This window comes from Erinaceus europaeus, chromosome 6 (assembly GCF_950295315.1).
Source record: "Erinaceus europaeus chromosome 6, mEriEur2.1, whole genome shotgun sequence".
NCBI classification, from domain to species: domain Eukaryota; kingdom Metazoa; phylum Chordata; class Mammalia; order Eulipotyphla; family Erinaceidae; genus Erinaceus; species Erinaceus europaeus.
Genome location: NC_080167.1, coordinates 45131388 through 45145156, shown reverse-complemented (window position 1 = coordinate 45145156; position 13769 = coordinate 45131388). Strand labels below are relative to the sequence as shown.

At 46.6% G+C, this 13769-nt stretch overlaps 1 protein-coding gene across 1 annotated transcript in view; it reads right to left on the bottom strand.

The window, feature by feature from the left end:
• Window positions 1-12036, bottom strand: part of PARP1 (poly(ADP-ribose) polymerase 1) — a 47669-nt gene extending 35633 nt beyond the window's left edge. Inside the window, 2 exon segments of the mRNA XM_060192112.1 lie at window positions 7288-7453; window positions 11750-12036. Of these exon segments, the coding sequence (XP_060048095.1) occupies window positions 7288-7453; window positions 11750-11869 (286 nt within the window). The 5' untranslated portion in view covers window positions 11870-12036.
• Between the last annotated feature and the right edge of the window lie 1733 nt (window positions 12037-13769).

Here is a 13769-nt window from a genome sequence, read left to right as displayed (position 1 = left end):
ATGTTAGGGTGGTCCTTAATTAAAAAAGAGAGACTAGTATACAAATATTAATTGTAGCTGCAATCAACTCAAATTGGCAAGGGCCCAACCATTATCAACAAGAGAATGGGTAAACAAATGGTGGCATATTCAAACAAAGGACTGTCTCAGCAATAAAAAAGAATTGATGATGCATGGATAAGCTGAGCCGAATAAAGGCTTATGAGAAACACACTATTCCCTTCTAAAATGAAAAATCCTAAATCATGGTGAAGCAATCTGAGTATTGAACTTAAGGGCATGAGGTTCTGAGTTTTATTCTTGGCATCACATATACCACATTGATACTCTTGTTCTTCTCATATCTCCTTCTCTCTCATGCTAATAAATCAGTTTAAACACACACACACACACACACGTACAAAATTAGCACACTGGTTATTACCTAAGTGGGAGAAAGGACTGACTTAGGGCACAAGTAACAGAAATGTCCTATGGGATGTGCGCATCTGGCAAAACTCACTAAATGCAGCTGGGCAGATAGCATAGTGGTTGTGTGAAGATTTTAGTGACTGATGCTCTGAGGTCCCAGGTTCAATCTCCAGCACCAGAATAAGCCAGAGTTGAGCAGTGTGCTCTGCTAAAACATATGTGCACAGAACTGTGAGTTGTTGAATTCTACAGGAAAGATTTTAAAAACAGACACTATAAATAGGAAGTAAATGACCAAAAGTCAAAGATGAAACTTCAAGGTGGCAAAACATACAAGAAATCAAAAGACAAATGTCATACTAGAAATTTTTTTTTTTTTGGTGAAATGTGACAAAGAATTAGTATCTTATTTTTTTTTCCTCCAGGGTTATTGCTGGGGCTCGGTGCCTGCACTATGAACCCACTGCTCCCAGAGGCTATTTTTTTTAAATGAGAAGTTTCTTTATTATCTTTATTTATTTATTGGATAGACTGTCAGAAATTGAGAGGAGGGGTGAGTAAGTAGGAGAGAGAGACAGAAATACACCTGCAGCCCTGCTTCACCACTTGTGAAGCTTTCCCCCTGCAGGTGGGGGTTGTAAGGGGGGAGCCTGGTGCTCAAACTTGAATTCTTATGCTGGTCCTTGCGCTTCGCACAAATGTACACTTAACCCACTGAGCTCCCCCCCAGCCCCCAGTATCTTATTTTTAATATACATATGTATTTATTACAGCTAGAGAGAAATTAAGGGGGGAGGGAGACAGACAGGGAGAGACAGACACTTGCAGATCTGCTTCACTACTAGTGAAGCTTCCTTCCTGCAGGGGGTTACGGGGGCTTGAACCTGGGTTCTTGAGCACTATAATGTGGGTCACCACCTAGCCACCAAAAATTAGTATCTTTTACATTTCAGTAATCAAAGGACATATATCCAAATATCAAAGTAACACAAATAACTAGTGTAAATTGTATCATAGTAACAGAATGCTCCAGTAGGGCAAAGAGCAGGAATGGAACGTACCCGGAGGCAAGAGAGAAGTGGGTACAGTGGGCACTGCTGGTGGAAGGGGGGCTAAGGCAATGTTTCTGAAAGACAATCAGGTACACATGTAGAAGGCCTTAAAAACTCTTCCTGGAGCTGGGCAGTAGCGCAGTGGGTTAAGCGCAGGTGGCGCAAAGCACAAGTGGTGCAAAGCAAAAGGACCAGAATAAGGATCCCAGTTTGAGCCCCCAGCTCCCCACATGCAGGGGAGTCATTTCACAAGTGGGGAAGCAGGTCTGCAGGTGTCTATCTTTCACTCCCCCTCTGTCTTCCCCTCCTCTCTCCTTTCTTTCTGTCCTATCCAACAACAACATCAATAATAACTACAACAATAAAACAACGAGGGCAACAAAAGCAAATAAATAAATATTAAAAAAAAAAAAGATGCAAGTACTGGTATAGATATCTTCCCCACAAAGTGACTGAACTTTAAAAAACAAACAAACAACAACAACAAAAAAACCTAATCCAGGATGGGGGAGATAGCATAATGCTTATACAAAGAGACTCTCAAGCTTTAGGCTCCAAAGTCCCAGTTTCAGTTCCCTGTACCACCATAAACTAAAGATGAGCAGTGCTCTGGTAAAAACAAAAAACAACAGGTGTGTCATTGTCCCCCCCCCATACTGGGGACAGGTGGTGGAGTACTTGGTTGAGTACAGATGTTACAACAAGGATCGGCATTCAAGCCCCTGGTCTCCCTGGGGGGGAGGAGGAGGAAGGAAGCTTTACAAGTGGTAAAACAGTGCTGCAGTGCCTCTCTCCCTTCTCTTTTCCTCTAAATTTCTGTCTCTATTCAAAATAAGAATTTTAAAAGAAGCTAATATTTAGGGTAAGATCTCCTTTTTGCAGGAAAAGATTCACATAGGTAAACCAATTTTTGAATAGAAAAAAATATGTTCTAAGGAGACACACCCACTACATTAATGTTAGTTTATAACAGAATTAAAGAACTTGGAATCATTTATCCTTTTCACACGGTTAAATATATGAGGCCCTTTGGATAAAAATCTCTGGGTAATTAATAGGTGGTATCTTTAAAAGAAAATATTTATTTCTTTATTCCCTTTTGTTGTCCTTGTCTTATTGTTGTAGTTATTATTGTTACTGATGTCGTCATTGTTGGATAGGACAGAGAGAAATGGAGAGAGGAGGGGAAGACAAAGGGGGGAGAGAAAGATAGACACCTGCAGACCTGCTTCACTGCTTGTGAAGCGACTCCCCTGCAGGTGGGGAGCCGGGGGCTTGAACCAGGATCCTTACGGCAGTCCTTGTACTTTGTACCACGTGTGCTTAACCCACTGCGCTAACGCCCAGCTCTCTAATAGGTGGTATCTTAACTGGCACACACTTAAGGTCCCAAGTTCAATTCTCAGGCATTTAAGTCAGAATGAAATCTCCTGTCATGATAAATAAATTAATCTTTAGGGGGGAAAATGCTTATAGAAAAACTGTTAGGTCTTTTCCTATTAAGAAATAATATAGTTTTACACTTGTGAATAATCCCCACTATTCTGAATACAAAAGGGAAAAAAAACTACCAGAGTATGAAAAACTCCTTATATCTATTTTCTCTCTCTCTTTCTCTGCCTCTGGGTTATCACTGGGGTTCAGTGCCGACTCTGCAAATCCTCTATCGGTGGCCATTTTTTCCCTTTTTCCCATTTTACTCGATACGACAGAGAAAAATTGAGAGGGGAGGGGGAGACTTCCTGCTGACTTCCTTCACTGCTTGTGCAGCATCATCCCTGAAGGTGGGGGAGAGGGCTTGAACCTGGATCCTTGCACTGATCCTTGTGCACAGTACTATGTGCACTAGTGCCGGGCCCCCTATATCTATTGTCTATCAAAACTGGCACTCTCACAGCCTGGGAGGTGGCACAGTAGACAAAGCCTTGATCTCTCGACCCCATGGCCCCCAGTTCAATCCCTGGCATAAAGATATGCCAGAGTGATACTCTGGATCTTTCTTGTTCTCTAGATTTCCCATAAAGTAAGTCCTAAGGGAGTAAGGAGGATGGGAGAGGAAAGATACTCTCTTACTCCTGTATTTTTTTACTCACAATTCTGAGCTGTTTCTATGATCTGTTTCTAGCTGATCAGACAGACTTGGGAGGCAAACCCACTGACAGTGGCAGGAAGAAAAGCAGAGAAGCAGTTTCACAGATACAAATAGCTTCTCAAGGAGGGATGGCTGAATCACAAGAACAGACGAAACTGGGTCAGTTTAAAGAGGGAAAAAAAAAAAAGAGGGAGGGAGAATGCAGTCTTGAAGATCTTCCAAAAAGGATGAAAAAACCACTATTTAAAGGGCAGCAGGGGGGTGCGGGGGGGGGGGGAGGGGGATAGCATAATGGTTAATGCAAAGAGACTCTCATTCCTGAGGACCCCCAAGTCCCAGGTTCAATTCCCCACACCACCATAAACCAGAGCTGAGCAGTGCTCTGGTGGGGGAAAAAAAATTGAAGGCCCCTCAGCTAGGCTTGTGGCTATCACTAAATGGCCTTTAAAGTGTGTGGAGAGGTAGATGAGCCACAAGAACCAGCAAGGTGTTCAAGGGAACAAAGTCAAGATCCAGAGCCACAGTAACCCGAAGTCTAAAGAGCTGGTGAAAGATGAGGCACCGAGGGTGGGGAGATTGCACAATGACTCTCATGGCTGAGGTTCTGAAGTCCCAGGTCCAATCTCCCACACCACACCATAAGCCATTGCTGAACAGCGCTCTGGCAAAAGTAAATAAAAAGACTAGACAGACAAATAGACCAGAGCACAAAGAAATAGACCCCCCCCCCCCCCACACACACACACACACAAACGGAACAAACAACTGTTCCTGGATGGAGGAACAAAGTAGTAATTGTAACCAATGGAGAAGAAATAGACTTTTCAACAAATGGTGCTGGAAATGGGACAAACTGCATGCAGAAAGGTGAACCCAGACAGACTCCATATCCTTCACAAAAATGAGCTAAAAACTAACTACAGATTTAAATGTAAAACACAAAATTATAGGACTCTAGAAGATGTTGCAAAGAGGTCTACATGAGCCTGGATAATACAGTGATGACTACGGGAGTGAGCAGTCATGCACCTGGTAGAGCACACATGACAATGAGCAAGGACCTGGGTTCAATCCCCCGGACCCAACCTGCAGGGTTAAACTTCATGAATGGTGAGGTAGTGCTGCAGGTGTCTTTGTCTCTCCCAACCATCCCTCTCAATCTCTATCAAAAGTAAATAAAAATTGATGGCTTTAAATACAGCACCAAAGACACAAACCATGAAATAACTAAACTGAACTTCATCACAATATTAAATTTCAGGGGGCTGGGCGGTAGCACAGCGGGTTAAGCACACATGGCGCAAAGTGCAGGGACCGGCGTACTGATCCTGGTTTGAGCCCCCAGTCCCCTACCTGCAGGGGGCCGCTTTGCAAGTGGTGAAGCAGGTCTGTAGGTGTTTTTTTGTCTTCCCCTCCTCTCTTTATTTCTCTCTGTGCTATCCAACAATAACAACAGCTATGACAGCAGTAACAATAAAACTACAAGGGCAACAAAATGGGAAAAATGGCCTCCAGGAGCAGTAGTGCAGGCACCAAGCCCAGGGGATAATCCTGGAGGCAAAAACAAAAATTCAGTTCTCATGGGGCCGGGTGGCAGTGCACCTGGTGAAGGGTACATGTTACAATGGGCAAGGACCTGGGTTTGAACCCCTGCCCCCAGACCCCACCTGCATCAGGGAATGCTTTGCAAATGGTGAAGCAGGGCTGCAGGTATCTCTCTCTCCCTCTGTCATCCCCTTTCCTATCAATTTCTGGCTGCCTCTATCCAATAAATAAATAAAAAGTAAATTTAAAAAATTCAGCTCTCTGAATGATGTCAAGAGGATGAAAAGCAGACTGGGAGAAAATATTTGCAAAAAGACACAGCTCATAATGAACTGCTATCCAAAATATACAAGGATTAAAAAAAAGTCACAAATATGAAATGGTGAACAGCTTCTTCACTAAAAATGCAGAGGAACAAAACATTTATCCCTCAATAAAATTTTAAAAATGTACAGGGGCCTGGGAAGTGGTGCAGTGGATAGAACTTTGGACTCTCAAGTCTAAAGTCCTGAGTTCAATCCTTAGCATTACATATGCCAGGGGAATGCTATGGTTCTCTCTCCTCTTCCATTAATAAATAATAAATCTTAATTAGGGACCAGGTGGTGTGCCCAGTAGAGTATATGCTATAGTGGACGAGGATCTGGGTTCAATACCCCAGGCCCTGCCTGTGAAGTGGGAAGCTTCATAAGTAGTGAAGCAGAGCTACAGGTCTTTCTACCTTCCCCATCCCTCTTAATTTCTCTGCTTCCATCCAAAAATAAATATCACCCGAATAATAAAGCTAAAAAAGAAAAAAAAAGTACAGATAAACAAGCCTATGGAGAAACGCTCATGTGACATTATGGGACCACAGATCCTGTGGCCAGGGAAGTGGTTCAATGGGTAGACAGGACTTGCATGCATTGGTCCCCAGTACCACTTCATGACAGAGCAAGCTGTGCTCTGACCTCTCTCTCATAAAATAAAATTTTAATAAGTAAAACACTGAGTGGCTATATACCTACTGAAATGGCTAAGAAATGGAACCCTAACAAAAAATGTCAGCGGGGATGTGACCTCTCACTCACCGCTGTAGGGAATGCAAACTGGCCAGGATGGAAAGTTGCCTGGAAGTTTCTTATAAAACAGGACACTCCTAGCATTTGATCCAGAAATCGCACTCTAACATTAACCAAAGGGACCCAAGACATATGTTTATGGCAGCTTTAGCTTGGATGGCTGAAATTTCCAAGCAAACAAGATGTTTCTAGCGGGTGAACAGATCCAGAAGCTGGTACAGCCACACAATGGATTATTTTATTATTCAGCACTGAAAAGAAAACAAGATATCAAGCTATGAATCTATTGTCATGATAGGCAGGAACTTTAAGAGCCTTTACTCAGTGAAAGAAGCCAAGCTGGAAAGGCTACATTCTGCATAATTCAAGGATATGACCTAGAAAAGCAAAGCCACAGTAACAGTAAAAAGACCAACAACTGCTATGGGCTCCTGGGGGAGAAACAGAATGAAGAGGCAGGGCACAGGGGCTCCTTAGGCAGGAAAGCACTCTGTAGGACAGTGTGATACACCTTTCTGTACATGTATCCAAACCCATCAAATGGAAATCAATGCGAGTTAGAATGTCAACTATGGGCTTTGGTGATGACAACTCAAAAGGTGTGCAATCCGTCTGCACACTGACCATGAGGGCTGACCACTCTGGTGGGCGGTGGTGGTGGTGGTGGGGCACTGGTATGCAGGGGTGCAGGGGCTGTAAAGGGGAATGTTTCGAAGTGTCTGCAGAATTTTGTTTGGAATCTAAAACATAGTGTTAAAGAGGAACATAGGACAATCACTGTTTCAAGTCTGCATTTTGAAGCCGGGTGGTGGTGGTGCACCTGGTTGAGCACACACATTTACCGTGTGCAAGGACCTGGGTTCAAGCTACAGGTGCCCACCTGCAGGGGGGAAGCTTCACAAGTAGTGAAGCAGTACTACAATGATCTCTCTCCCTCTTTCCTCTCAATGTCTGTCTCTATGCAAAACAAAGGCTACATTTCCAGCATCTGGAAAAATAAAGCAGCCTCTAGTAGATCATGCCAGGTCAGTAAGGAAGAGAGAGGGCAGCACTGGTACCATTTTCTCCTTCATGTGAGAGTAGAGACCCTCCCCTCACCATCTCCAGCTCTGGGGTCTGCACGCACCTGACAAGCCCCCGGCCTCCGCTGTCTTCTTGACCTTCTGCTGGTCGTCCCAACGCAGCTCGGAGAAGCCGTCCACCTCGGCATCAGGCTGACGGATGGAGTGGCCAATCTTCCAGAAGCAGGCAAAGTGGTACCAGTTGGGAACTTTTCCATCGAACATAGGTGACTAGAGAGAAGGAAATGGGTAAGTTAACCCCCAGCTCAGCAACCAGGCGTATCCACTTCTTTATCTGCACAAAAGAGCACAACTCAGCAAATGGCTGACAAAGAGCCTCTTGCCCCATGTTTCTCCTCCAAATTGTCCCCCATCAGTTTTGAAAGCTGCTTGGCCTACTCTCAGGAGAGGTAAGGACCGACAGACAGGGGTACTTTCCTGGACTCTGGCCCCACAAGCCTTTCATTGTGGTGGGAAGCGCCACGTCAGATGCAGAAACTGGGTTGCCCAGCCTTGTGGGGAAGGGGGTGTCCCATCCAAAGAGACTTGCTTCTGTCAGTGCCAGAACCCCACATCACCTGGCTTTATGGAATGGATGGATGGTGACAGTGATTTCTAAGAGTGGGACCAACACTGCCTGTGCCCGAAGCCAAGTGTCCTGAGTGGAATCCAGCACCTCCATTTCAGATGGGAGTGATAGTGGTTATTACACAATGGAATCTGACATCTCAGTTCTTTCCACCACACTGCCCAGCCAACCCCCCCCCAATATACTGGACCGGAGTCGGCAGTGGTGCAGCGGGTTAAGCACAGGTGGCACAAAGCGCAAGGACCAGCGTATGGATCCCAGTCCCTGGCTCCCCACCTGCTGGGGAGTCGCTTCACAAGTGGTGAAACAGGTTTGCAGGTGTCTGTCTTTCTCTCCCCCTCTGTCTTCCCCTCCTCTCTCCATTTCTCTCTGTCCTATCCAACAACAACGGCATCAATAACCAAAATAATGTTAAACAACAAGGGCAACAAAAGGGAAAATAAATATTTTTAAAAAAAGGGAAAAAAAAAGAGAGATACTTGACGCAGAGTTGTGGAGGCAAGGGGTAGCCTGAAAAGTTCCCCAGTTCTCTGCAAAAAGTACCCCCCCCCCCAGCTCTCACAATGAATGAATGAACCACTGGAGAGATTAACGGTGAATGCCAGCTCATGGAGGGCAGTGAAGGATGGTGAAATCCCTGGTGGAGAAAAGATGCTCCTTCTGAACTGAACAGTGGCTCCTGCTACTATGTCCCAGACCTCGGAGGGCAGCTCTGAAAGCACACTCAGTGGCTCTGCCCCAGGCTGACAGCCGAGGCTGTGTGTGGCATCTCTCTTGGCTCTACCTGCAGCTTATACCTTAATCTGGGTGTGGGGGCCCCTGAAAGGCATCACTCAGACACACAAGCTCAGGGGACTTGCCCAGTGGATAAATAGCCCTTACCCGGGGCAAGGCCTTAGGCGTGGCACAAGAAGGCAGAGAAGGAGTTTGTCCAGGGTTGTGAGTCTTTCTCCTTCACTCGGCAGCCACCTGGCTAGAACAAGAGGCAGAAGCTTTGGCTGTTTCCTTGGCAATGACTCACTGAAGTACCTGCCAGGCAGTAGGGACCTTGGTGTTTGCTGCAGTATAAAACTGGCCACGCAAAGCCTAGAAAAGCCTACTTCGCTCCGGGAGCAGAACCGCAACGTGCCACAGGGTAAAAAGCACTGTAGTCTTTCAAAAACCCCGCCCCTCCATCCCCAAGGTTGGGAGGGCCAGGCGGCCCAACCCGGACCCACCCACCAAGCAGACTTGTGTCAGGTACTCCGGAGGCACCAAGAACCCTCTCATACAAATGTAAAAGAAGGTACTTAACGCCCCGTAGGAACAGAAAGGCTTCTTTCTTTTGGGCCGCCACCAAGCCTACAAGACTCCACCCCAACTACTAGGTTTCAAAGGAAAAAACAAAAATTACTTTTAATAACAAGGAGTTCCTCCCACTATCGAGTGTGCCTTAGTCATTTATCTTTAGGAGCTAGTAGCGAGTCCCCCAAGGAGCCAACCCAGGTCCAGTTAACTCCTGTCTTTCTCCATCTGTGGCCTCCCTTCCACACAGTCCTTAACAAAACAGGTTTCTTTCTAGTTCTCTGAAGCCCAAGGATGTTCTTCTTCTTCTTCTTCTTTTCTAATGGAAGGACACCCATAAAAAAAAAAATTAAAAAACAAAACAAAACTGGGGCTGGGTGGTGGAACACCTGGTTGAGAGCATTTGTTACCATGTGCAAGGACCCAGGTTCAAGCCCCCAGTCCCCACCAGCAGGGGGAAAGCGCTGAGTTAAGAGGTGCTGCAGGTGTCTCTGTTTCTCTCTACTCCCCCCTTTCCCTTCTGATTTCTGGCTATCTCTATTATCCAATAAATAAATAAAATTTTAAAAAATACACACAAACTAGATTCACAAAGGAGACCTACTGCATTCAAATAATGACCAAAACATTAAAAAGCCTACTGGACTACAGAATTTCATGAGCTTTATGGCACTGCAAAACAACCATACTTCTGGAGTGGGGGTGGTTAAATGACCTTTCCGAGATGTCCTGACCACCTATAAAGCGACATGGCAAAACCTAAGTCACAGGTGCAATGAGGCTTAGGTTCCTAACTCTGGGACTGTGAGCCAGGCACTGAGTTGGGAAGACCTTGAAGAGGCAGGTCAGAGTAGCCCCTGTCACAATCCGCAAGGAAAGCAGCAAACCACTTGGTGCACAGTCCTCTCCACACCAAGTATTAGGAGAACCAGCCAAGACTCAAACAAACAGCCTACTGCCTCAAGCAAAATGTGAGGACAGAGGAGGGAACCAAGCTACCGTTGCTGCTGTGTCATAAAATTATTTATAAAATAAGGCCTTTGGCCAGGCTGACAAGATAGCATCAGTTCAGAGAAGAAAAATAAAAACCAGGCTTCAGGCATTTACAAGGCAAAAACCAACAGTTAGCCTTCAGCCACTCTGAATAGCAAAAGATAAACAGCTTCACACTTAACACTGTCGCCAAGGTGGCACATTGCTTCCCCAATGTCTCCAAGAGCTCAACTGAAGAGTATATAAGCAGAGAACAGGCAGCACAGCACTGACTACTGAGCCATTCTGTCAGACTTTTTTCTTTTGTGAGGTTTATAACAAACCTCCAACATATTTTTTACTTCATAAACTTACTTTGCTATTATAGGAAACAGATAAACAGAGTGCATACTCTCCAAATCTATGTGCCTGCTGGAGAAGTGCCTTTCCTGTCTGATATGGAGACATAAAGCTTAAGACTGAACTTCCTTTGTGTTTGATCTTCTGGCAATTAAAACAGTGAGTAGTTGCTATCCCTCCTCCCTAAACTAATGGGCCTGAGACAACGGTACTTAGGTTAGATTACTAGGGAGTAAATTCAGCAGTCTCAAGACTGATACATATCAGACACTAGTTCTCTCTCTCCCCTTTCTTTAACCAAGGCCACAGATAAGGAAGATTTATAACAATTACGTGAAAGATGCCTTGGTCTGTTTCTGCCTACTTTGTAGTAGTGAAACAAACCTGCTCCTTCCACCCCTTTGGGGAGGGGGACCTCAATAAAACTGTGCTTTTCGAAGGTGCGGGGAGAACTTCCCGGAGTGATCTGGAGTCTCTTACACACTGGTGTAATAAACTCCTTTCACCAAGAACTCGCTCGTCTTGTGCTTTGGGGATCATTTCTGTAACACTGTCTCTATGTATTCGAGGTCCATCCTGGGCTTGGGTACTACATCATCGACCATGAGCACTTCTTCTTCTAGCGTTTGCCACTAAGTCTGGGTAACAGTTTTCTGCTGCAGGGAGGGGAAGACAGGGCAGGTGGAACCCAACATCTCAGGTAGACAGAAGCGAACTAGAAGGTGGATGGAGAGAAGCCTTTCCAGGGGTCCCTAGAAGCCTCAACAACAACACTGAACGGGGGAAAACCTCTTTATGTGGAGAAATCCCCCACCCCCTGCCCCGTCTCACTCGATCCAGATGGCTGGCTGCAAATGCATCAGAAAGAGCGTAGCTGCGAACCTGGGGGCTGTGGGGGAATGTTATTTTAAACCACAGACGAGACTGTACAGAAATACCAGTGACTTGCATAGTTTTGCATGATCTAAAAAAAAAAAAAGGGAGAGAGAGTGTGATCGGGTGTGTAAGCCCAAAATAGGCTTTGAGGGGGGAAAAAAAAAACCTAACAACAAATCCATGCCAGTCGCCATCAACGTGGGGCAGAAATCTTGTCCCAGAGGCAGGTCACAGACCGGCTTCCCCCGCACGCCAACCCACCCCCCAATGGCAGCAAAACAAACTGGCGCCGCTAGGCCGGGAAGGAGGTTCCAAAGCACAAGGCGCCGGGCCCCGGGCTGCCTTTCGCGGGCTTTTCCCGCGAGATGCGCAGGACCCCGCCCGAGGGCCCAGCCTGCGGCCGCGGCGGCAGCCCAACTCGCACAAAGCGGCCAGCGCGCCCGCACCTGCACCATGATGGCCATCCGGAGCGAGTCCTTGGCGATGCTCTCGCTGCATTTCTTGCAAGACGCGCGTCCGCTCTTGGCGTACTCCACCCGGTAGAGCTTGTCGGCCGCCTCCGCCATCCTCCTCCTCTTCGTTCCCACGCCTCTATAGCCTTCGGAGCCCGACGCCGCGACCCGAAACCTCACTGGCCACGCCTCGGCCCCACCACTGTCCACCGACGCCCGGGAACTCAGAGCCGCCGCCACCGAGCACGCCGCGCCGAACCCGCCGCTCCCGGATTGATTGCTGATGTCTGGCGCGGGAACGCCCCCTGGCGCACGCGTGCACGGGGCGGGGCCGCCAGCGCTTGCGCCCTCTGGCGGTCGCCGGGCGGGGCGGGGCCAGAGGCTGTTAGCGCCTGCTGCTGCGGCTGCGGCTGGGCGCGGGCTCAGCCAGGTGGAGCTGAGAGTGAGCGAGGACCGCGCGCCGCCCCTTTCCCAGTTTTTTTTTTTTTTTTTTTTTTGCCCATTCTACCTCCCTCATTGTAAGTGTAATAAGCCCTCCCCCAGGGCTGCCACCTCCAGAAGGGACAGTCCTGGCCCCGTCCACCGCACGGTCGGGATCGAATGCTAACGGAAATCCAATGTCTCCTTCATTATGAACGGTTTTAAAGATCCTATTTACTATTGATGAAAGAGAAAAAGAACCAGAGCATCACTCTTATTGCATGCTCTGCCGGGAACCGAATTTGGGACCTCGTACTTGAGAGTCCAGTGCTTTGTCCATAGCACCACCTCCCAGACTTCCACTATGATCTTAAATGTCTATTATACTAGGCAGTAATCACAGTACCTGGGACTTTATGGACAGTAGTCATCCCAAGTTTTTTTTTTTTTTTTTTTTAATTCATTCAATTGTGAGAAATAGAGAGGGCGCGGGCGGTAGTGCACCTTCTTAAGCGCTCAAGGACCCAGGTTCACGTCCCCACCTGCAGGGGGAAAGCTTTACAAATGGTGAAGCAGGGCTGCAGGTGTTTCTCCCTGTCAACCTCCGCCTCCCCTCTCAATTTCTCTCAGTCTCTATCCAATAGTAAAGAAAGAAAGGAAGGAAGAAAGATGGAAAGAAAGGGAGAAAGAGAAGCAGAGCATCACCCGGGCACATGCAGTGCTGGGGTTGAATACCAGACTTCGTGCTTGAGAATCCTTGGCACTACCTCCTTGGCTGCCACAGATGTTTTCATCCCACTTTACAGCTGTGGGAGACAAGTCACAGACTGTTAAACTCATCACTAGAAATTGCTGTAGTTAGCAGACCAGCTGCTACTAGCTTTTGTGAATGTAAAGCTTTATTTTTGTACAACAAGCTTTTCTTTTTTTAATTTTTTATATTTATTTTCCCTTTTGTTGCCCTTGTTTTTTATTGTTGTTTTTATGTCATAGTTGCTAGATAGGACAGAGAGAAATGGAGAGAGGAGGGGAAGAGAGGGGGAGAGAAAGATATACACCTGCAGACCTGTTTCACCGCTTGTGAAGCGACTCCCCTGAAGGTGGGAAGCTGGGGGCTCGAACTGGGATCCTTAAGCCGGTGGCTTTTCTTTTTTTAAGCATATGCAGTTTTTCCTATCAGGGTTACTGCTGGGGCTCAGTGTTTGCATGATGAACCCACTGCTCCTGGTGACCACTGTCCCCCCCCTCATTTTCTTCTTTCTTTTTTGATAGAGAAATTAAGAAGGAAGGGGGAAATGGGGTGGGTTAGAGTCACCTGCAGCACTGCTTCACCAGTTACTGAAGCTCCCTCCCTGCAGGTGGGGACAGGAGACTTAAACCCGGACCCTTGTGTACTATAACATGTGCACTCAATGAGGTGCTCTACCACCTGGCCCCAATCCTATGCAATTTCAATTAATTTTAATTTTTATTATATTTTAATTTATTTATTATTGGATAGAGATACGGAGAAATTGAGAGGGGAGGAGGAGGTAGAGAAAGAGACAGACACACCTGCAGCCCAGATTCACCATTTGTGAAGCTTTCCCCCTGC